This window comes from Pygocentrus nattereri, chromosome 20, assembly GCF_015220715.1.
Source record: "Pygocentrus nattereri isolate fPygNat1 chromosome 20, fPygNat1.pri, whole genome shotgun sequence".
NCBI lineage: Eukaryota > Metazoa > Chordata > Actinopteri > Characiformes > Serrasalmidae > Pygocentrus > Pygocentrus nattereri.
This window is the reverse complement of record NC_051230.1, coordinates 33,907,530-33,933,215: the sequence shown is the minus strand read 5'-3', so window position 1 is coordinate 33,933,215 and position 25,686 is coordinate 33,907,530. Positions and strand designations below refer to the sequence as shown.

The 25,686-nt window shown below is 45.6% G+C and overlaps 1 protein-coding gene across 1 annotated transcript in view; it reads right to left on the bottom strand.

The window, feature by feature from the left end:
* Window positions 1–11,670: 11,670 nt before the first annotated feature.
* Window positions 11,671–25,686, bottom strand: part of ankle2 (ankyrin repeat and LEM domain containing 2) — a 24,304-nt gene continuing 10,288 nt past the window's right edge. Inside the window, exons 9-14 of the mRNA XM_037531595.1 lie at window positions 25,673–25,686; window positions 25,011–25,117; window positions 18,652–18,842; window positions 15,214–15,916; window positions 14,094–14,225; window positions 11,671–13,862 (exon numbers count right to left, since the gene is read on the bottom strand). The exon at window positions 25,673–25,686 is cut by the window's right edge and continues 156 nt beyond it. Of these exons, the coding sequence (XP_037387492.1) occupies window positions 13,616–13,862; window positions 14,094–14,225; window positions 15,214–15,916; window positions 18,652–18,842; window positions 25,011–25,117; window positions 25,673–25,686 (1,394 nt within the window). The 3' untranslated portion in view covers window positions 11,671–13,615. The remainder of the gene's footprint in view (window positions 13,863–14,093; window positions 14,226–15,213; window positions 15,917–18,651; window positions 18,843–25,010; window positions 25,118–25,672) is intronic.

Below are 25,686 nucleotides of genomic sequence, written 5' to 3'. Positions count from 1 at the left end.
GCCTAGCAACACCATAGCAACCGCCTAGGATAACATAGCAACGGTGGTGGCAAAGCCTTAGCAACCATTTGAATAGCATAGCAACAGCCTGGCAACGCCCTAGCACCTATCTGGAATAGCATAGCAACGGCTTGGCAACACCTTTGTAACCATTTAACAGCCATGAAGCAACTCTAACAAGCTGTAATACCACAGGAACCACCTGTAATTATTCTATAAATAAGAGTGAGAGCAGCTCAGCGCCACCTAGAGCACCACAGTAGTAACTGCTCCAGCTATACCAGACTGAGAAACAGAGTCATGTGTATTTGGTCCACAGAAGCTCAGACTGAGGAGGTGTTTGATCATCAGCGCTGAGGTGGATCGTAGACCGCAGGTGTCGTGCTGTGTGTGCTATATGAGCTGTGTGTGTGTGTTTGTGTGTGTTTGTGCGCTTTAGCAGTACCACGAGGACGGCGCGCGCATTGAGGCTGCGTTCCGGCGCTACATCCACCGAGCCGACCCCAAGCAGAAGGAGGACAGCTACGAGATCATCGTCTGTCACGCTAACGTCATCCGTTATTTTGTCTGCAGGTGTGTGTGTGTGTGTGTGTGTGTGTTCATGCAGTCACTGTGTGTCGTACAGACCGCAAAGCTGGGGAATCACTGAATTAATTTCAATTCGCTCATTATTTTACCAGCCTTTGCTGTGTGATTGAATTATATTTTAAATATTTATATATTAAATATAAATATTAAAATGTAGTTGCTTACACTGCGTCTAATCTGAGGCGGCACATTTTGAAACATTTCAAAATTTCAACTGAAATGACCTCAAATGTTTAAAATATCTGATATATCAATGTGATATTTTAAAAACATTTAAATATTCATTTTTTTAAATGTTTAAAATGTAGCTGCCTAAAATATTTCTGTCTGGAATATTTAATAAATGGTATATACACATTAATATATACCTGATGAATAGACCATAACAAGTGGTGCAAAATGATTGCCGAAACCTGGAGGCGTGAACTCGTATGCAATTTTATATATAAATGTGTAAATAAATATTTATTTATTTTAAACAATTTAAAAATGTATTTGATACATAAATAAATTGCATTTTAAAATGCTTTTTGTCAGAAATATAAAATGCACTTTTCCAGCTTTTTTAAATATGTTCCACACAAAATAACCAAATGGAATTTCATGGAATTTCCTGAAATGTTTGTGTCTGTCTGTCTGTCTGTCTGTCTGTCTCTGTCTGTCTGTCTGTCTGTCTGTCTGTCTCACAGAGCTCTGCAGTTCCCCCGGAGGGCTGGCTGCGGATGGGCCTGATAACGGCAGCATCACGTGGCTGACGATCCGTCCGAGCGGCCGAGTGGCTCTGCGAGCGCTGGGAGACTCCGGATTCATGCCTCCGGACAAACTCACCCGCAGCTGACACTCCACACCGTCCAGTTTAAAGCGATAGTTCAGAAAAATCAGCTTTACACAGCTCTTCCCCGTTACTGAGCCCGAATGAAGCCGATCAGACGCGTTTGGCGTCCGAGGTTTAGAGGCCGATGTACTTAACCGTTAACGTAAACCCACCAATCAGCGTCTGCGTTTAGAGGTGTTTTTATACCAGGCTTCCACCTTTAAACTGAAACGGTTTTAAAATGTTAAAATAACTAGTAAACGTAAACAAATGTGCTCAGATATCACACAGGTTGTTTTGGCTAAGCGCCTTTTACAGTGATGCGTGCGGCTTTATCAACAAGCTAATTGGCTCTTTTTATATAGGAGGGTGGGGCTTTTCTCTTATACAGAGCCCAACTTAACCAACTGTCCCATGCGTTTTCCAACCAGTCAACCGTCTCCTCCTCCTTTATAATGTCTCCGACATTAGCTTCGTAGCTAATCTTAACTTCGCCAAACGTTTCCTGATCGACTGCATTTTGGGTGAGTGGGAAAGTGTGTACATAGGATCATTTGACGAACTGTCGCTTCAGCGACACGGGGGAGCGGCAGGCAACTCGGAAATTTCCGCAAAGTTTGAGTCATTTCAAAATTAAGACGTACGTGTAGAACTACTTTAACGGAGACGTTTGGAATGTAAGTCTCGTCTTGCATGGCCGACCAGACGATACCTGATGTTGCTAGTTTTGTGTAAAATTTCCGTCAGATTTCTAAATCAGCTGGAATATCGCCGCAGCCTGCCGCTCCCTCAGCTCCTCCTTAAGTGTCTTGAGAGTAAACTTGCTGTATGTATTATTTTGTAGGTGTTGTATTTAAGCTCCTTTGGTGACGTTAGTACTCCAGGGCCAGCTTTCAGCACGAGGTGATCCTGAGCTTCGCCAGTGCCGGCCCTGCGCCAAGCTTCGTCATCTGAGCCCATCATGGGAAGAACCAGCATGCGTCGTCTTTGTTTATTCAGCTTTAAAGCCCCAGTCAGGATCCACCGAAACAGAGCTTCAGCCGCTCCAGAGCTTCCCGTAGCAAGGGATAGTTTGGCGAAATCAAATGTAAACAGCTTCAAAGGTGCAGTGTGGAAGATTTCTAGGCATATATTAGCAGAAATAAAGTAAACAAATCCATGTTTTCATTGGGGGATAATCACCTGTAACTATAAACTGTTGTGTTTCATTGGCGTAGCGTAAGCCCTTCATATCCACATAGGGAGCAAGTCATCTTACGACAGAAGCTGCCAAGTTGCGCTGTTTTATGGCTGATGCCCGATATCAGTGTCTGAAATGAAGTAAAACCTTCCACCTGCCCTGGAAAAAGATGTTAATGGTTACAGCTGCCACGCATGTGCAGCAAAGGCTTGTCAGTGTTGTCTAAAGCGGTGTCCGAAACTGAAGGCAGCTGTCTCAAGGCCTTGTCTCAGAAGTCAGTGCCTTAGAAGGCAGCATTGTAATGGACGTACCTGCAACCAAGAAGGCAGTGATGCATTACGCTGCTGCCAAGATACGACACCGCACTGCTAGCTGTTCTTTCCTGTCTTTAAGAAGGTTAGGATACGTCTGTGCTGCCTTCAAAAAGCGACCAAACTGAGGAACCTCAGGCAGCGTTTTACATAAATATTCAATTCAGACGTGACTGGCTGCCTCACTGCCTCAGAATGTTTCAGACACAGCCAATATCAGGCTGCAGCTGTAAAACAGTGGCGGTAATGACTTACTGTTTGGCGCATGCGTCGTCCAGATTTCCAGTTTAAATCGAGTGGTCCCAGCCCTGAACGGACAAACCAAACACTGCCTCTAGAGAGCGCCTTTCACATATTTACGTTGAAGAGGTGGCTTGGATTTGGTGGCGCTGTAGCTCCGGTAGGAAGATGTAGAAAGAAGAATCATCAGTGGTTGCTGTTGGTGCTAACAACCATTTCGTGTTGTGAAGTTTGAGAACCTGAATTTTGACAAATGGAGGACGAAACTAATTATTTAGCACAGAGGGCCGGCGAAGTCAAATCCTTGTGGTCAAAGAAGCAAAAACCCGACGGCTGCCATGGGTTCTGCTGCACGCTTGGAAAGGGGGGGGTGATGAAGCAAAGGATCCAGCTGATTGCAATCTGCAACATCACCACTAGATGCCACTAAATCTTTCACACTGTACCTTCAACCCAAGTGTAGCTAATCGGTCAAGACGTTTGGTGTCTTGGCTTGTTTAGTTGTGGCGCTGGAGCTACAAGGCTGATGTAGCTTACAAGTAATTGAAGCCGTAATTATGTACAGAAATGGACGAACGCATGCAGCGTATTTATCTCGTAGTGTGTTATCTCGTACAGTGTTAATCCACATAAGCAAGTGTTTGCATGATGCCAGTTGATTTTCACATCACTTGTGGGCTAGAATAGCGTTGGAGCTCCAGCGCTAAAGCTAAAGAGGAAAAGAATTTCACACACTTGTCAATTTCTGCACAAGTCAATTGTAAAGTGATTCAGAGGGTTTGGTGCGAGATGCTTCAGGTGTCTTTACAGTGGTGGTGATGGGAACCAGGGGAACAAGTCACCATGACTACAACTCCGATATAGACATTTTATTTACCATCCAGAACCACCAGAGAACCATACATGAGTCTTCTGGGCTTATATGGAATGTTGATGGAAAAATAGTGGAAAGTCTCACGTCTCCCTCCACCATGAATGGACTTTAGGGCCAAAATCTTCTCATCATCAGCGTCTCAGTCATCAGGCAGTGAATTCAGAACCAGTTCATGTAGGAACTTTCCGTGAGGAGCTTTTAGAGGGGGACGTCTGGTTCCCATCACCACCACTGTGAACAGTTCTGACTCTAATGTTATCTAGAACGGAGCGTTTCACACCAAATCGCTCTGAATGACAGACCACCAACAGTGACTTTAATGTATAGATTACCTCCGTTGTGGTGATTCCTGACTGGGGTCTTGAGGAAACGAGGTGTTTTTCAGGGTGTTTTAACACAAACCCCTCCAGAGGCCTTGATGTGGAGTGGAGTCTGTCTGAAGTGCTGTTTACTCAAACGTTTGTGGAGGTTTTCAGAAGAAACTTCACAGCCTACAACCAAATTTCCAGCACCGGCGACGGCGAAGTGTTCGTATACGTGTTTGTGGTCGTTTGTAACAAATCGGGCTGTTCAGGGAGGAAGACATGGCAGTACAACGTGTCCGTGTTCAAATGATCAGCGCCATTTAATCAGTAACGTCTGTGCAGTTTGATTACTTTGATTATGACAATATGATTAAAACCAATAAATCTCCATGTTCAGTGTTTTCATTTCATTCAATTCATACAGACCTACATTCATTCATTCAACCTAATCTGTAGAACTCGGTTTCTGTCACGATACCCACGTTTAGAGTCGGTTATTCGCTCTGCCTGGCGAGAAACCGCAGAACGGACTCGGTTTATGTCACGATACCTACGTTTAGAGTCGGTTATTCGCTCGGCCTGGCGAGAAACCGCTGAACGGGCTCGGTTTATGTCACGATACCCACGTTTAGAGTCGGGTATTCGCTCGGCCTGGCGAGAAACCGCTGAACGGACTCGGTTTATGTCACGATACCTACGTTTAGAGTCGGTTATTCGCTCGGCCTGGCGAGAAACCGCTGAACGGGCTCGGTTTATGTCACGATACCCACGTTTAGCGTCTGTTATTCGCTCGGCCTGGCGAGAAACCGCTGAACGGGCTCGGTTTATGTCACGATACCCACGTTTAGAGTCGGTTATTCGCTCGGCCTGGCGAGAAACCGCTGAACCGACTCGGTTTATGTCACGATTCCTACGTTTAGAGTCGGTTATTCGCTCGGCCTGGCGAGAAACCGCAGAACCGACTCGGTTTATGTCACGATACCTACGTTTAGAGTCGGTTATTCGCTCGGCCTGGCGAGAAACCGCTGAACCGACTCGGTTTATGTCACGATACCTACGTTTAGAGTCGGTTATTCGCTCGGCCTGGCGAGAAACCGCTGAACCGACTCGGTTTATGTCACGATACCTACGTTTAGAGTCGGTTATTCGCTCGGCCTGGCGAGAAACCGCAGAACCGACTCGGTTTATGTCACGATACCTACGTTTAGAGTCGGTTATTCAGTCCGCCTGGCAAGAAACCGCAGAACGGACTCGGTTTATGTCACGATACCCACGTTTAGACTCGGTTATTCGGTCCGCCTGGCAAGAAACCGCAGAACGGACTCGGTTTATGTCACGATACCCACGTTTAGACTCGGTTATTCGCTCGGCCTGGCGAGAAACCGCAGAACCGACTCGGTTTATGTCACGATACCCACGTTTAGACTCGGTTATTCGCTCGGCCTGGCGAGAAACCGTAAAACAGGCTCGGTTTATGTCACGATACCCACGTTTAGACTCGGTTATTCGCTCGGCCTGGCGAGAAACCGTAAAACAGGCTCGGTTTATGTCACGATACCCACGTTTAGACTCGGTTATTCGCTCGGCCTGGCGAGAAACTGCAGAACGGACTTGGTTTATGTCACGATACCCACGTTTAGAGTCGGTTATTCGCTCGGCCTGGCGAGAAACCGCAGAACCGACTCGGTTTATGTCACGATACCCACGTTTAGACTCGGTTATTCGCTCGGCCTGGCGAGAAACCGCAGAACCGACTCGGTTTATGTCACGATACCCACGTTTAGAGTCGGTTATTCGCTCAGCCTGGCGAGAAACCGTAAAACAGGCTCGGTTTATGTCACGATACCTACGTTTAGAGTCGGTTATTCGCTCAGCCTGGCGAGAAACCGTAAAACAGGCTCGGTTTATGTCACGATACCCACGTTTAGAGTCGGTTATTCGCTCGGCCTGGCGAGAAACCGCAGAACGGACTCGGTTTATGTCACGATACCTACGTTTAGACTCGGTTATTCGCTCAGCCTGGCGAGAAACCGTAAAACAGGCTCGGTTTATGTCACGATACCCACGTTTAGAGTCGGTTATTCGCTCGGCCTGGCGAGAAACCGCAGAACGGACTCGGTTTATGTCACGATACCTACGTTTAGAGTCGGTTATTCGCTCGGCCTGGCGAGAAACCGCTGAACCGACTCGGTTTATGTCACGATACCTACGTTTAGAGTCGGTTATTCGCTCAGCCTGGCGAGAAACCGTAAAACAGGCTCGGTTTATGTCACGATACCCACGTTTAGAGTCGGTTATTCGCTCGGCCTGGCGAGAAACCGCTGAACGGACTCGGTTTATGTCACGATACCTACGTTTAGAGTCGGTTATTCGGTCCGCCTGGCGAGAAACCGCTGAACCGACTCGGGTTATGTCACGATACCTACGTTTAGAGTCGGTTATTCGCTCGGCCTGGCGAGACACCGCTGAACCGACTCGGTTTATGTCACGATACCTACGTTTAGAGTCGGTTATTCGCTCGGCCTGGCGAGACACCGCTGAACCGACTCGGTTTATGTCACGATACCTACGTTTAGAGTCGGTTATTCGCTTGGCCTGGCGAGAAACTGCAGAACGGACTCGGTTTATGTCACGATACCCTACGTTTAGAGTCGGTTATTCAGTCCGCCTGGCAAGAAACCGCAGAACGGACTCGGTTTATGTCACGATACCCACGTTTAGACTCGGTTATTCGGTCCGCCTGGCGAGAAACCGCAGAACCGACTCGGTTTATGTCACGATACCCACGTTTAGACTCGGTTATTCGCTCGGCCTGGCGAGAAACCGCAGAACCGACTCGGTTTATGTCACGATACCCACGTTTAGACTCGGTTATTCGCTCGGCCTGGCGAGAAACCGCAGAACCGACTCGGTTTATGTCACGATACCCACGTTTAGACTCGGTTATTCGCTCGGCCTGGCGAGAAACCGCAGAACCGACTCGGTTTATGTCACGATACCCACGTTTAGAGTCGGTTATTCGCTTGGCCTGGCGAGAAACCGCAGAACCGACTCGGTTTATGTCACGATACCTACGTTTAGAGTCGGTTATTCGGTCCGCCTGGCAAGAAACCGCAGAACGGACTCGGTTTATGTCACGATACCCACGTTTAGACTCGGTTATTCGCTCGGCCTGGCGAGAAACCGCAGAACCGACTCGGTTTATGTCACGATACCCACGTTTAGACTCGGTTATTCACTCGGCCTGGCGAGAAACCGCAGAACCGACTCGGTTTATGTCACGATACCCACGTTTAGAGTCGGTTATTCGCTCAGCCTGGCGAGAAACCGCAGAACGGACTCGGTTTATGTCACGATACCCACGTTTAGAGTCGGTTATTCGGTCGGCCTGGCAAGAAACCGCAGAACCGACTCGGTTTATGTCACGATACCTACGTTTAGAGTCGGTTATTCGCTCAGCCTGGCGAGAAACCGTAAAACAGGCTCGGTTTATGTCACGATACCCACGTTTAGAGTCGGTTATTCGCTCGGCCTGGCGAGAAACCGTAAAACAGGCTCGGTTTATGTCACGATACCCACGTTTAGAGTCGGTTATTCGGTCGGCCTGGCAAGAAACCGCAGAACCGACTCGGTTTATGTCACGATACCTACGTTTAGAGTCGGTTATTCGCTCAGCCTGGCGAGAAACCGTAAAACGGGCTCGGTTTATGTCACGATACCCACGTTTAGAGTCGGTTATTCGCTCGGCCTGGCGAGAAACCGCAGAACGGACTCGGTTTATGTCACGATACCTACGTTTAGAGTCGGTTATTCGGTCCGCCTGGCGAGAAACCGCTGAACCGACTCGGGTTATGTCACGATACCTACGTTTAGAGTCGGTTATTCGCTCGGCCTGGTGAGACACCGCTGAACCGACTCGGTTTATGTCACGATACCTACGTTTAGAGTCGGTTATTCGCTCGGCCTGGCGAGACACCGCTGAACCGACTCGGTTTATGTCACGATACCTACGTTTAGAGTCGGTTATTCGCTTGGCCTGGCGAGAAACTGCAGAACGGACTCGGTTTATGTCACGATACCTACGTTTAGAGTCGGTTATTCAGTCCGCCTGGCAAGAAACCGCAGAACGGACTCGGTTTATGTCACGATACCCACGTTTAGACTCGGTTATTCGGTCCGCCTGGCAAGAAACCGCAGAACGGACTCGGTTTATGTCACGATACCCACGTTTAGACTCGGTTATTCGCTCGGCCTGGCGAGAAACCGCAGAACCGACTCGGTTTATGTCACGATACCCACGTTTAGACTCGGTTATTCGCTCGGCCTGGCGAGAAACCGCAGAACCGACTCGGTTTATGTCACGATACCCACGTTTAGACTCGGTTATTCGCTCGGCCTGGCGAGAAACCGCAGAACCGACTCGGTTTATGTCACGATACCCACGTTTAGAGTCGGTTATTCGCTTGGCCTGGCGAGAAACCGCAGAACGGGCTCGGTTTATGTCACGATACCTACGTTTAGAGTCGGTTATTCGGTCGGCCTGGCAAGAAACCGCAGAACGGACTCGGTTTATGTCACGATACCCACGTTTAGACTCGGTTATTCGCTCGGCCTGGCGAGAAACCGCTGAACCGACTCGGTTTATGTCACGATACCCACGTTTAGACTCGGTTATTCGCTCGGCCTGGCGAGAAACCGCAGAACCGACTCGGTTTATGTCACGATACCCACGTTTAGAGTCGGTTATTCGGTCGGCCTGGCAAGAAACCGCAGAACCGACTCGGTTTCTGTCACGATACCTACGTTTCGAGTCGGTTATTCGCTCAGCCTGGCGAGAAACCGTAAAACAGGCTCGGTTTATGTCACGATACCCACGTTTAGAGTCGGTTATTCGGTCGGCCTGGCGAGAAACCGCAGAACCGACTCGGTTTATGTCACGATACCTACGTTTAGAGTCGGTTATTCGCTCAGCCTGGCGAGAAACCGTAAAACAGGCTCGGTTTATGTCACGATACCCACGTTTAGAGTCGGTTATTCGCTCGGCCTGGCGAGAAACCGCAGAACGGACTCGGTTTATGTCACGATACCTACGTTTAGAGTCGGTTATTCGCTCGGCCTGGCGAGAAACCGCAGAACGGACTCGGTTTATGTCACGATACCCACGTTTAGAGTCGGTTATTCGCTCGGCCTGGCGAGAAACCGCAGAACGGACTCGGTTTATGTCACGATACCTACATTTAGAGTCGGTTATTCGCTCGGCCTGGCGAGAAACCGCAGAACGGACTCGGTTTATGTCACGATACCTACATTTAGAGTCGGTTATTCGCTCGGCCTGGCGAGAAACCGCAGAACCGACTCGGTTTATGTCACGATACCCACGTTTAGACTCGGTTATTCGCTCGGCCTGGCGAGAAACCGCAGAACCGACTCGGTTTATGTCACGATACCCACGTTTAGAGTCGGTTATTCGGTCGGCCTGGCAAGAAACCGCAGAACCGACTCGGTTTCTGTCACGATACCTACGTTTAGAGTCGGTTATTCGCTCAGCCTGGCGAGAAACCGTAAAACAGGCTCGGTTTATGTCACGATACCCACGTTTAGAGTCGGTTATTCGCTCGGCCTGGCGGGAAACCGCAGAAACGACTCGGTTTATGTCACGATACCTACGTTTAGAGTCGGTTATTCGCTCAGCCTGGCGAGAAACCGTAAAACAGGCTCGGTTTATGTCACGATACCCACGTTTAGAGTCGGTTATTCGCTCGGCCTGGCGAGAAACCGCAGAACGGACTCGGTTTATGTCACGATACCCACGTTTAGAGTCGGTTATTCGCTCGGCCTGGCGAGAAACCGCAGAACGGACTCGGTTTATGTCACGATACCCACGTTTAGAGTCGGTTATTCGCTCGGCCTGGCGAGAAACCGCAGAACGGACTCGGTTTATGTCACGATACCTACATTTAGAGTCGGTTATTCGCTCGGCCTGGCGAGAAACCGCAGAACGGACTCGGTTTATGTCACGATACCTACATTTAGAGTCGGTTATTCGCTCGGCCTGGCGAGAAACCGTAAAACGGGCTCGGTTTATGTCACGATACCCACGTTTAGAGTCGGTTATTCGCTCGGCCTGGCGAGAAACCGTAAAACGGGCTCGGTTTATGTCACGATACCCACGTTTAGAGTCGGTTATTCGCTCAGCCTGGCGAGAAACCGCAGAACGGACTCGGTTTATGTCACGATACCCACGTTTAGAGTCGGTTATTCGGTCCGCCTGGCGAGAAACCGCAGAACGGACTCGGTTTATGTCACGATACCCACGTTTAGAGTCGGTTATTCGCTCGGCCTGGCGAGAAACCGCAGAACGGACTCGGTTTATGTCACGATACCCACGTTTAGACTCGGTTATTCGCTCGGCCTGGCGAGAAACTGCAGAACGGACTTGGTTTATGTCACGATACCCACGTTTAGAGTCGGTTATTCGCTCGGCCTGGCAAGAAACCGTAAAACGGACTTGGTTTATGTCACGATACCCACGTTTAGAGTCGGTTATTCGGTCGGCCTGGCAAGAAACCGCAGAACCGACTCGGTTTATGTCACGATACCTACGTTTAGACTCGGTTATTCGCTCAGCCTGGCGAGAAACCGCTGAACGGGCTCGGTTTATGTCACGATACCCACGTTTAGAGTCGGTTATTCGGTCGGCCTGGCAAGAAACCGCAGAACCGACTCGGTTTATGTCACGATACCTACGTTTAGACTCGGTTATTCGCTCAGCCTGGCGAGAAACCGCTGAACGGGCTCGGTTTATGTCACGATACCCATGTTTAGACTCAGTTATTCGCTCGGCCTGGAGAGAAAGCGTAAAACGGATTAATTGGTTGGCATTACTGCTACTGAGAGCTGATTGGTTAGCATCACTGCTACTGAGAGCTGATTGGTTGGCAAGCAGAGCAGCTCATTGGCTGTTTGCACTTACTGACATGTACGTGAGGCGCTGTTTTATTTCCTATAACTCGAGTTTAAAAGCTCTCAAACATTCAGCAGCGCTGTTGAAATGTTTCATACTGTCCGGTGTGCAGGAACTGAATGTATTACTTTAAAATGAAGTGTTGAAGCATTTATAAACCATTTGATTACCACTCATTTTGGACTCATTCAGTAGCGCCCTCTAGTGTTTGTAATGTCTTTCCCCACCATACTGACATCAAATCCACATCAGAATAAAAACAACAGCGGCCGTTTGCCTCAGGCTACATCAGCGGGTCAAACTGAACGTTTAGCAGCAACACCTGGAACGTGGAGTTAATGCTGTAATATCATGAACCTTTCAGCTGATTCAGAAGAAGGAGAGAGGAAACGGGTTACAAGATAATGTGCACTTTATTTTTGTTCCTCAGTAGTACATCAAATACTTTCTCCTTTGACACGTAATAAAATAGGACTAGAACTGCATGCATTAGGGCCGGCACTGACAAACAAAAACAAAAACAAAAACCTGACCACCATGGCGACTGCAGCTCGACTCCGCTGTAGTGATGGCACTGCTGAGGAAAGCCTCCGTTGCTAAAGTCAGGTGTTCTTAAAGCGACAGTTCAGAGAAAAACGCAGTTTACTCCAAAAAAACGTCCACCAGCCAAGAAACGTTTGAAGTTTGCTCCTTTAGTTTTAGCTACAGGGCTAATGCAGCCAACACGTAATGAGAGCTAATAGCGCCACCAATTGGCCTCATTCACCACACATTTGCTTCGAAATGCTTCCCGGCTGCTGGACATTTGGGGTCAGGGAGGCGAAACTGGTGTAACTTTGACATTTTTGCCAAACTACCGCTTCAAAACGCTCTCAGAGCTACTGGACTGTACCGTTGTGGTTTCTCGAGAAACAAAAGCTCGAGATCCGCTCGGTTTGTGTGCAGTGGCCTGCGTCTCTTCCCGGATTCACCGAAAGGCACTAAAGAAGCTCGACGAAGCATGGAGCTAAAAGGTCAAAGGTCAGGACTACACTGTGAGTGGTGTGTGCACAACAAACGTCTCAAGAACCGCTGAGAATGTTTTCCGACCGATGTGCTTTTATTGCGAGTCATGACCGGAGATAGTTTGGTGAAAAATCTGATTTTCGGAATTTCTCCTCGTAACCTCATGAGCTAATTTAGATAACAAGTACTGGAAGCTTATGTACACCAATCAGCATCATGCAAACTGCTGTGTGGAGTTAAATACCCTCGAATAGACTTGATGTGGTTTCCAACACTGTTCGTCATCAATGAACATGAACAATTTATAGTGAGGATCTGGGCAAGATGCTTAGTGGGGTATAAGCTTCCATTACTTGGTAGCTATATTAGCTTTGTAGCCTAGTGCTAAAATTAAAAAAGCCACCTTCTGACACCAATGTAGGTTTCTGCTGACATTTGCGGTGGGCTGGTAAAATCTGAGCTAATTTTTAGCCAAACTATCGCTTGAAATGTCTCTGAATCTAACATGTTCCAGGCAGTTTGCACCATCAATGAAAGAAAAGAGTTAAAAACAGGACTTTATGTTTGATCTGGGTCATTCATGGTTGCATATAGACGTACTCTGGTAGAATCACGCCTACATAACGGGGATTTTCAAGAGTGCAAAACATACGCACACTTACAAATACATATTTATTATCAACACATACTTTATAACCCATAATTAAGGTTACCCCCCCACCCCAAGTCTTACAGGTCTGGTTAGAATTCACTGTGAGTAGAGCACCAGTGTTTCCATTAGAGGGTGCAGAGGTGCAAAGGAGAAGAGGACGCTAGCCTCTGCAGAAAATTAAGGCAGTTTCCCCAGACTTAACTTTTTTAGCCAGAAGATTTTGTGCTACTTAAGACTGAGAAATGAAACTGTAAGTAATAAATTAATTTCATGCCTCAAAGAGGTGCAGGGTTTTTTTTTGTTGGCTGGGGCATGGTCATTAATGTTAATACAAAATGGCAAATTTGGAATTTTCTGACTGATAATTCTGTTTTACCCATAAATAATTATGGACAAAATTCACACGCAAACGTACACACGCACACATACATACATAAGAAAAGACACCTGTTTAAAAATATACACTACCATTCATAACGCAGCGTACCCCACACTAAAGTACCACGGACAGTTTATGCCTCCAAAGCCCCGTCCGAGTTGGGCAAGTCGTGCTTTTCTGAAACAGAAGTTGTCGTTCTGAGATTCAGCGCTAGGATTCCTGTTCTATGGCTGGAGGGACGAAGCTGGATGTCCCGACCGCTCTTGGCTGGGCAGGGCGCTGCTGGAGAACAGGTGGCATTCGTTAAATGGGTGAGTCCCCGAAGTACTTGAGGCGAATGCGCTGGATGTAGCTGGCAGGACTGTAGTTGCCATGGGTGGGGCTGTAGCTGGCATGGGCGGGGCTGTAGCGTCCAGGGCTGGAGTAGTCCGAAGAATACGCGTATCTGGCCGGGCTGTAGCGTCCCGCTGGAGAAACTAGGCTGCTGACCGGAGAGCCGGGCGTCAAAGTCTGCAGTCTGGAGCTCCTCAGCACAGCTGGAGTCGGCCAGCTGAAAAACACAAAAAAAAGAATAAACAAAACTCCAGTAATTTTCTCTAACGGAGGACTTCAAATGGACCACAGTCACTGACAGACTGTAATACACTACAGGAAGCGTAGGGGGCGATACGGCTTCTACTGTTTAGTTAGTTAGACTTCTGTCAATAGTTACTGCTCTAGTAAACTGCGTAACAGTGCTAATAGTAAAGGATCACATGGTGAACAGTGTCTGTGTACAAACCTTTGCCTCTCAGAACAGGAGTAGGACTGAATTGTGCTCTTCCACTTGTGAACACTGGGAAACTTCAGTGGGTCGATCTCAACACCTTCCACTGCAGACAGCACTTCTCGGTCCAGTTTGGTGGGAGAATCTCTGCAGGTGGACACGGATAAGAAGGTTCTCAACATGGAGCACGACACCTACATCTCAGCACACAATCACTGACTGTCTATCAGAAATCACATGATCTGGTTGTAATTTCTCGGATCGACCCCGTTACAGGGGCGGGGCCAATAAGATCAGTCCCTCCTTCTACCTGAAACCTTTTTAGATGAATGCAGACGCTGGACCCAAAACATTTACCAGACGTATCCATCAGCCAGGACGTTTGGTCTCTGAAGTTTTAGACTGGAGCTACGAGGCTAATGTAGCTAACAAGTTATGGGAGTTCTTCATTTTTCGGGAGATAAAATAGAAAATAATCCACTTGCAGTATGAAAGGAAAAAAACAAGAGCTTCCAAAACTGCAGTTAAAAACTGATTAAAAGCTTCAGAGAAAATGGGTCTCCTAACAACCACCTGGAAGAGCAGGTGGACCCCAAAACTGCCCCCATCAGATAAACAGCACTGAAAGCTTTGATCTCTGAGAGAGAGAGGAGAAGATCAAGCTGCTTCAGATCTGAAAACATCCACAGGTGTTTCTGTCCATCCTTCCACTGTGAGAAGACCACTCAGTGCTGTGGGTCTGAAAGGACGTGTAGCTGATCAAGAAGAACCTCAATGAGAAAAGGAGACGGACACATCATATAAAGAAGCTGAACGATGGACTGACCACCCCAGAGTCCAGACCTCAGCAGCACTGAATAAGTTTGTTTACTTCAGAAAATCATCAACCAGCTTCTAAGACTCAGCTTTGGAGGCGTGTCTGCAGGTTCTCTGAGGAGCTGAAAGTGAGAATATATCTAAAAGCTTCCATGACTTGTTAGCTACATTAGCCTCGTTTCTCCAGTGCTGGAACTAAAGACGCAAACGTCAGACACCAAACGTCTCCTGGCTGATTGATGAGCAAGAAACCGCAGTTCTGCTTTGTTGGATGGGAAACCACAGACGAACGGCTGACGCCCCCTGCTGGTAGACTCACCCTTCGAGGAACAGCACTTTCCTGGTTCGAGGTGGTGTGGTCATGATGAGCTCGTTTGAGCGGTCGAATGATTTGTAGGAGGCCGAGGAGGCGGAGCTACAGTGATCCCACGACCTGGAGCGGGCGCAAACCAACCGCTCCCCCACTTTAGTCCTCCTGCCCTCCAGTTCCTCCTCCGCTAGAAAATACTCCTCTGAGCTCCCGCTGGACAGCTCCTCCCCCTCCGCCCCTCCCTGCTCTCCACCAATAAACACAGCGCCGTCGTCCAGGCTGAGCCGGCTGATGTCTGGGACGTCCCGTGGCCGCCTCCCCCCGCTCCTCCTGCGCTCCCTCGGGCTGCCGTCCTCATCCTCGTCCCGCAGAGACATGCGCTCAAACTCCGCCATCAGGTTTGAGATGGGTGACAGCAGGCAGGAGGCGGAGCTCCGCTTGGTCTCGTCGCCGCCGTTCTGAGTCCGGCCCCCCCCCACCTGGCCGTTCAGCGTTTTGTCAGACAGCAGCAGCTCGTGCTCGATGAGGGCGGAGCCATGGGAAACGGGCAAGATGTGAAACTCCAGCCCCCCTGCTGCCCCCCGCTGGCCTTCTTTGGAACAGCTGGTCAGCGCCGCGTTCTGACGGTTCTTTATCTCCTCCAGAGAGATATCGGCGCCCTCGTCCAGAAACGCCCCCACCGAGATGGAGTTGCTGAACTTCTTCGGTTTGCCTGAAATGTTCACACACAGCATCTTCTTACATGGACAGGCAGAACAAGTCAATCCCTAAAAGCAATTCAGCCCAAAAACTGAACTCGAAACTAAGCCACGTCACTGTGTGGGTGTAAATAAACTCGATCACCGATACTCAGACTGTAACGCGACTTAAAGAGCCAAAATTCATATGAAGGTTCATAACAACCTCGTAATTTACAGGATCCTGCAAAATTTGTATGTACAGCAAATTATATCAAGTTTTAGACATTTTATCACATGGTGCAATTATGACGCTTGTATGACATCATTTATTTTTGCCTTAGAGAAAATGAAGCAATAGACAAGAGGGAGTGCGTTATTGCGACAGACCAACACAGCTGAGATTCGGTGGCTGTAGATCATCACAGCCGTGATGGTATTGGTTGGTGGTGGTGGTTGGTTAGTGTAGTGGGTAACACCTTTGCCTTCTACACTGTAGACTGGGGTTCAATCCCCACCTGGGCAAACACCCTACACTACACTAATAAGAGTCCTTGGGCAAGACTCCTAACACCGCCTTGGCCTCCCTGTGTAAAATGATCAAATTGTAAGTCGCTCTGGAGAAGAGCGTCAGCCAAATGCCATAAATGTAAATTTAAATGTACTGGTGACAACTCACTCCTCGAGATAAATACAGTAAGATATGAATAAACTGGCTGTGAACGCGGCGTTTAAAAATGTTCAGTTCCTTCCTCCTAATTACAGCTCCTTAATGAGCAGCTTGTTGCTATGTCAGAGTAACGAGCTCCGCCCACTCATTGCACAGTCTGCTGTAAGCCCCGCCTTTTAAAGTACAGACTGAGCCAATATCAGGTTCAGCTCAGTTTGGTCAGTTTGTCCAGATCAGTATTAATGTTGTTTTGTTCCAGCTGGTCTGTGAAGCTTCTTACAGCCCGTTTAGTTTGGCAAATGGTTTTGGGTTCATTTCTGGCTGATTCCAGGTTGTTCAGCTGTTCTTCTGTCACAGCTGCCAACTGAAAAGCTGCTCAGTGGTGACGACAGTTTGGGAATTTAGTGTCGTCTCGTCTTCAGAGTCGGACCAAATCGGCTGGCGGTCAGATGTGATCTTAACCCAACTTTGTGCCCAAAATAAGAAGTAAAAACGTTCAGATGGCTCGGGCGTCTCCTACAGCTGTCAGAGTCGTTGCTTAGCAACGGCGTCTCAGCGGAGTGATAGTGTTTGTGAAAAAAAACGTGATGTTATGGTGAAATAACAGCAGTTAGAATGCGTCTTAACCAATCAGCTCGCGTGACCGGAACTAACTGTTGTATAATATAAACATACCACCACCCACAGTGTGATAGAACAGCTTCAGTCATCGAATACCTTACTGAAAGTGACGAAGAGCCAAATAGCCACACAAGTAGTTTGGCTAGAAAAGTGAGCAACATTTTAGCTTGCAAGATACATTTTGTTTACCAGCTAACCAGTTCGCAAAATCTCGCATAATATCATGCATGTTTTCTTCAGTCAGTGAATCCTGGCTAGTTAATTATACTCAGCTAGATTTACGATGTAAAATAAACATCAAAAATTGATTTATTTTAAATAAAACTGGCTATAGCAGTTCAACAGCAGAGCTGGGCAATATGACAGTATTTAATGTCATCATTGTAACATCACAGTATATCAATGTTTTTCTGAGCTCTGTGGATTTCATCTATACTTAAAAACCCGTTCCGTCTGCACAGCTGATCAGAATCAGAGCATTGTTTATCATGTTTATCTGCATTTAGTGAAGCCCAGTGTGTCAAATACTGAATACAAATAACTGGATTCATAGTTTCTGATAGTATTTTTAAAACTCAGACATCAGATAGAATCAACATCGTGACAGATCGAGTATCGTGATATTACGTTTGCTGCCCTGCTAGCAGCCAACTGGCCAGACAGTGAGATAAGTTTACAAGCTGAAACTAAAAGTGAACAGGTGTCCTAAAGGTATTTGTAGGCCAGTTAAGCATGAAGATAACTCAAGATCTGGCAAAATTAAAGGTCTATGTAATGCAGGAGTCAAACCAAGTGTCCACAGTGTAACAGTGAAATCAGTCATATCTGACTTCACAACCGTCTAATCATCAGAAACGTCAGAACATCAGAAACCAGAGCTGGATAGTGCTGAGAAACACCTCAGTAAACAAGAGGAACAACATCAACTACATTTCCGGTATTTATACAGAGAAGAAATGATCATAATACAGTAAACAGGTGTTAAATAAGAGCCAGGCTTTTTCTTTAAAGCATCGCTGACGTGTTCCTCATTAGCATGAGTGAGAAAATTCGCTTGTTTTCTTTCTATATTAACACCACTGTGTGTTAACGTCTTCGCATTAGCTGAGAAAGAGATTTAGGCCCAGTCCCATTTCACTGACCACTTATCCCTAACCCCTCCGTTCTGCGCGGGCTCGTCTAGGTGTAGGGTGTCCCGATTCTTGTTGAGGTGGAGGGGTAGGGTGAAGCGTTTGGGCTGCATGACCCTCCAAACTGAGTGTAATAAGCTTAAAACATAAAACCAGCAGTACGGCTGAACAAGAGACCAAGGAAACCCACAAATGTGAGAACTGTCTTTGTTAAAAACAACAACAGTTTCAGTTTTATAATTTTCATCATAAATTAAATGTAAATACTGCTGAAACATTTTGGTCTAACGCAGCTGCGATCCAGACACTCTGGACCAGTTCCAAGAACAAACCGGTTTGGTCTCGTTACCTGGAGACGGAGTTCGGAACTTGTTGCTGGTCTCGTTCTCGCCGGCCTCCTCGTGAGTGCGCTCACTAAAATCTTTCTTGCTCAAATACTCTTCCAGCCTCCGGAGACCGTCGGCCGACGCCAGGTCCACAAAGCTGTCCAGGAAGTCCCAATACTCTGCCCAGGGGTGACCGAGCTCCCGCGCCAGGTCTCTGGAACAAGAACCACCCCAGAACTCGGTTAAGACTTATATACGAGACACGGGAGCTGTGGGTCAATGAGACGGCAGACATACAGTAAAATCACAGCGTTTATCTCGGCAAAGCATGGAGAGCGTTTAACCGTAAAAACACCAAACATCAGTAAAGTAGATTAAATTTCATCACCAGCACATCTAACATAATGAAGCATCGATAAGATGAATCAGGGATTGGAAGAGAACCACAAATTATACTGGGTCTCCAACAGAGAGGACTGGAAAATAGAAAAAACACACGACATACTGACACACAAAACCGCTACTTACCGCATTAACTTGTATTATAATCTGTATTAATTCTAGCATTGGTGATTTTTCTGAGCTAATAAATGTTTACAGATCAACAGATCAGGTGCTGAAAACTGTACAGTCCTGTATTTCATCTATACATTTGCTTATCCACACTAAAAGACGGTTCTTCGGGGAGTCACGTGGGAGCGACGAGCAAGATGGCTGCTTAGTAGAAGTTGTCCTAAGCCCTACTATCTTAAATCCTAACCAATCCGTGCATTTCTCTTCTTTTCAAATATTTGTCGGTTAAGTATTTCACTATCAGCCTTTCTACTGTACGAAACTGTTCATCCATAAGAACATGTCTACATCTTCGAAATATTTTAAGCCTTCACGAGGAAAGGGGGCAGCTGCTACCGAACCTGGCGATGCTAGCCCGAAACGGGACTCTGTACAGAATGCTAACTTGGAAAACATCCTTGCTGAAGTGAGTAAAATGAGCTCGACACTCAAAACAGTGGCGTGCGATGTGTCAACGATTAAGGAGGCTACAGAGGAATTGAAAAATGCGGTGAACGCCATGCAAGCACGGCTAACAGAGGCGGAAGGACGAATCTCCGACCTGGAGGACTCCACTCAGCAACTGGTAAATGGCCGCGAGCTGCATAGCAAGCGCATAGATGCTCTGTGGAGCCGCGTGGAGGATCTGGAAAATAGGAGCCGCCGCAATAATGTCCGACTGTTGGGTTTGAAGGAGGGCATTGAAGGGGATAACCTGAATGTATGCATTGAAAAGATACTGTCAGAGGGCCTGCACATGCACATTGACAACGAATTCGAAATTGAAAGAGCGCACCGCTCTCCCGGATTTCGTCCGGATGAAAACCAGCCTCCGCGACTGATTATGATAAGATTTCTTCGTTCAACCGCGAGAGACAAAGTCTTAAAAGCTGCGAGAGAGAATGGAGGTGCGGTGTGGAACGGATGCAACATTTCCCTGTTTCCAGACATGTCGAAGGAGCTGGCTGAGAGGAGGAAAACTTTTACAACGGCGAAACAGCTACTGCGGGACAAGAACGTGAGGTTCCGATTAGCCTTTCCTGCAACGCTCCATTTCGCGTGGAAGGGAAGGAACAGAAAGTTTGACGTCGCAACAGAGGCTGTCAAGTTCATTGAGCAGCAAGTTACTGATGGTGAATAAACTAAAACATCCATCAGCATAAGGAGAGTGAGAGAGGTATGATGGGGCTGGATAACTTTGTGTAGCTGTTTAGGCTATAACTTAGCTGGTGTCTCGGATATTCCACTGACCTTAGTTAATCTTTTTTTTTTTTGTCTGTTTTACGGACACGGATTTAACGAGAAGAGACTCTTCAGCTTGTTTCAGGAGAGATTCATGTTTTGTTCGTGTCTTCTCCTCTGCTGTGGAGGAAAATTTTTTGTTGACCTGTTTAGTCATGTTGGTTCATCTTAAAATTACAGGTATCCTAATAATGCTCAGTGGTACAAAAGTCATAACCTATGTTCTTGGATTAGGAAGGTCAGACGATATGGGGCAATTTCTATGCCAATATTTTATTTCAATTTTATTTTCTTATCATGTGAATGGCAAATAGTGTTTATGTTAAGGTAGTTTCCTGGAATATTAATGGTTGTGGGAATCCTGTGAAAAGAAAAAAGATACTTTTATATCTTAAGCATAAACAAGCTGATATAGCATTCATTCAAGAAACACATCTACAGGATGATGAAGCTAAAAAACTTAAAAGAGACTGGGTTGGACATGTTTACTATAGTTCTTTTTCCAGCAAGCAGAATGGAGTTCTTATTTTGGTCCATAAGAGGTTGAACTTTTCTATGTTGAAGGAGTATAAGGATAGTAATGGCAGAGTTATTTGTATAGAAGCCAATATAAATGGGGAGGAAATAATGTTATGTAATGTCTATGCTCCAAACAAGGAGGATCCATCTTTCTTTCATGGACTTAATAGTATGTTGGGAAATGCCCAAGGACAAATAATTTTAGCAGGAGACTTTAATCAGGTCTTAGATGGGATATTAGATAAAAGTAAATACTCCGGTACTGCAACACCTAAGGATAGAGCTGCCATTCACATGCTGATGGAGGACAATGGCCTGATTGATGTTTGGCGATTGGTCAACCCTAGAAACCGGGAATACACATTCTACTCCCATTGCCATAAATCCTACTCAAGAATTGATTTTATTTTGATCTCACAGAGTCTAACCAGTGCCATCATTGATAGCACTATCAGTGCTATTTCCCTGTTAGACCATGCACCTGTTGAGCTCTGTATAAATATACATTTAGACAGGCTTAGACGAGGCAGATGGAGAATGAACACATCCCTGCTACAGGACAAGGTATTTTCTAAAGAACTTGCAGAGGACTTATCCTCATTTTTTGAAATTAATTTGGGTAGCACAGACAGCGTAGCAATGGTTTGGGAGGCATCTAAAGCGTACATTAGGGGCAAAATGATTGCACAGACTTCAAAAAGGAAAAAAGAGCACAAGGACAGTATTAAAAAATTGGAAGCAGAAATAAATAGCATGGAAAAAGATTTGGCCAGACATTACTCTGACAGCTTATTTAAAAACATTTGTAAATGTAAGTTTCGAATTCATGACATTTTTAATAAAAAAGCAGAATATGCTATGCTTAGACTTAAAACACAATTCTACGAGTCAGGAGAAAAGACTGGCAGACTTCTGGCCAGACAGCTAAAAGAACAGAGCTCTGTCCACATAATTCCAGCAATAAGGGCAGGAGGTTCTCTTATAACATCCTCTAAGGGCATTAATGATGTCTTTAGAGAATTTTATGAGAACCTGTATAGATCATCTGGCGCTTTAAATGACTTATCAGTCCGAGACTTTTTCTCAAATATAAATCTTCCAAATGTATCTTTTGATCAGTCGGCTCTTCTTGATGCACCAATAACCAAAGAAGAGGTTAAAGCTGCCATCTTAGCCATGAATATCGGGAAATCACCAGGAATGGATGGGTTTCCTGTGGAGTACTATAAAGAATATATTGATATAATTATTCCAATACTGACAAAGGTGTTTCAGGAGGCTTTTCAAAGAGGTTCACTTCCACCATCTTTTAATGAAGCACTTATCTCTCTGATACCTAAGAAAGGAAGAGATCATACAGATCCAGCTAATTTTAGACCAATCAGCCTCATCAATACAGATAGTAAGATATTAGCTAAGGTTCTCGCCCTAAGATTGGAAACAATCTTACCACACATTATACATATAGACCAAGTAGGCTTTATAAAGGGTAGGTCTTCTACTGATAATTTGAGAAGACTCATGCACTTAATGTGGTTAAATGCCTCTAGCGCAGCTCCAGTAGCTGCTGTCTCACTTGATGCTGAGAAGGCTTTCGATAGGGTCGAGTGGGCTTTTTTACACTCGGCCCTGGTGAGGTTTGGTTTTGGTTCTGGTTTTGCAAAATGGATAAAAATAATATACAGAAACCCTAAAGCGTCAGTTTTGACAAATGGACTTACCTCACCTCTTTTTGATCTTTCTAGAGGAACGCGACAGGGATGCCCCTTGTCGCCTCTCTTGTTTACAATTGCGCTGGAACCCCTAGCGGTGGCCATAAGAGCAAATCCTGCCATCAGAGGAGTGGATGGTGGTGGGAGTGAACATAAACTAATGCTTTATGCTGATGATATTCTTTTCCTGACTAGTGATCCCCAAAGTTCTTTACCTGCACTAATAGACACTATTGATACATATTCTAAGCTGTCTGGCTACCAAATTAATTGGACCAAATCAGAGGCAATGCCTATATCTAGGCATTGTCACCCACAAGTAATAAAACAGTATAATTTTAGATGGATTCCTAAAGGCATGATTTATCTGGGCATTAAATTAACCTCAGAGCTAGGTGAAATGGCAACACTGAACTTTGAGCCTCTCCTTCAAAACATTAAAACAAATTTGGGTAAATGGGGAAAGTTAAACCTGAGTCTTTGGGGGAAAATAAATGTTATTAAAATGGTAATAGCACCACAATTTAACTATATATCTATGATGTTGCCACTTAGTAAACCTGATCACATTTTTAAACAATATGAAAATATAATCAGAGAATTTCTATGGGCAGGGAGGAAGCCCAGATTTAAATGGAGTAAAATGTGTGCACCCAAGGAGAAGGGAGGACTTGGTCTTCCAGATGTTAGGCTGTATAGTTTGTCATTTGAGATGGCTAAGATAATCAACCACTGGAGGGGAACGGTGTCTGGTTTAGTGTGGGCTAGTATAGAGAAAAACCTGGCAGCACCATTCCATCCAATTAATGTGCTATCCCAACATTCAAAAAGTAAAGGGAAAGACGTAAACCCAATCACTAAGCATTCTCAAGAGGTCTGGGCAAAGGTTCATAAATTGCATAAGATTTCACATTACAAACAATCTTATGCTTCACTCTGGCTTAACCCAGAGGTGAAGATTGGGAAGCAGAAAGTGTTTTGGAAAAGATGGTTGGACAAGGGTATACACACGGTAAATGATCTCTATAAAGAAGGGACATTCATGTCATTTACTGAACTTGCCCAACAGTACGAGCTGCAAGAAAAAGAAGATTTCTGGAAATATTTACAAATTAGACATTGCATAATTAAAAGGTTTCAGTCAGAGAGACTAGCCAATCCAATTGTTGACTTTCTAGATAACCCTTTTAATCATAAGGCATCAATATTTTATAAAAACTCAATTTATTTAATTAGCAACGTAAGTGATCATTTAAGAATAATTTGGCAGAGAGATCTTAAGTGTGAAATTAATGAGGATGCCTGGGGTCAAATCATAGCACAAAATGGTAAATATGTCAGAGAAGTTAGAGGGAAATTTATCCAATATAAAATTCTGCACCGGTATTACTCGACACCTTGTAGGCTCTTCAAAATAGGACTAATAAATAGTAGTTCATGTTGGAAGTGTAAAAAAGAAATGGGAACCTTTTTGCATCTTATATGGGAATGCCCCTTGGTTGAACCATTCTGGCACAGTGTGCTGAAATTTTTGGAGACATGGGCAGGAGTAGCCCTGCCAGTGTCTCCCCGTTTATGTCTTTTGGGAGATAAAACAGAAACCCCAACTCTAACAAAAAGGGCATGTCCAGTTCTGACGGTGGGGATAACCACAGCCGCCAGAGTCATATTAAGACACTGGAAATCACCCACATGTCCAACACTCCAAGAATGGAAAATCCTAATGAGCGAGACCACATCGTATGAGGTTATGTTAGCCAGAATAAGGGGCTAAGGGGCAAAGGGCCAGTGGAACTGGGAATTTGGGAATATTTTATGGAATATCTCACTTCTGACTAACAGGATGATTATGAGACAAGAATTAGGAGATGTTTGTCTCTTTTTTTTTTTTTTTTTGATAACTGGCCTTCTTTCTTCTGTTTTCTATATGATGTACTATATGAGCTATTGTTTACTGTGTTTAAATAAAAAACTTTAATTGCAAAAAAAAAGACGGTTCTTCAAGGGTTCCTTGGTAAAGAAAAACGTTCTATAGATAACCATGAAGCCTCAAAGAACCCTTTGCACCAAGGTTTCTCTGCATCATGAAAAGGTTCTAAATAGAACCTTTTTGGAAATGGTTCTTCTATTGATGTCAAGCTGAAGAACCCTTTTAAAAGAGAACACAGGGTAACGCCATCAACAACGTGAGCAAAGACAGAGGAGACAAAGCTCCAGCCCGAATGCAGGGACACTCACCGCGGCCCTCTAAACGCGGCACTGTTAAGTTTCCATTTTTGTCGTTTAAGACCCGTGAAGCGCCTTTGATGAACGTGTTCAGCTTTCTTGCGTTATTTCAGAGCGAGCTGAGCGTTTACCTGCCGACTCTCTCAGCTCCGCGGTCTGGATCGGATTTCAAAATGTGGTGAAATTGTCCCGCTCGCTCTCTAGGGGGCGTCTTCCACGCTCTCCGAAACTCGTCCGCCTACCACAACACAGAACAATGTAGATGATCAAGACTAGATAACGATAAAGCTCAATAAGACACAAAGACCTCTGAGGAGTCAGAGCTCACTAGCAATAATACAAGCGTTTCTTACATGTATCTCATGGAAACAAGTAGAGATTGAAACAAGTAGAGATTGTAAATTTAAAATCCAGACCAGATTTGAATTCGTGAGCAGAAGAGGTGATATTTATTGATTTGTATTTAATAAAAGATTAACGTTCAGAAGTTTCAGAAGTTGCTTGCAATCACATATTTCCACCAGAGGGGGCTCCAAATTCCAAAAAAATTAAGCAGTGTGTAAAGTCCTGTTTTGAAGGAAGAAAAGACAGCTTCACATTTTCGTCACATTAAACCTGAAAGTCAGAAGTGTACTTTCGAACCTGTACATACAGAATATAAAGTGAACGTAAACATAATTGTCTGCCGATTTAAATTATGTAAATATACAGAAAAGCCAAACGACTGACAACCCCAGACATGTAAGAGTTGCTTTTGTATTTTTGGACATTTCAGATTTCCTGTTAAACTCACTTTAGAAGGGCTTA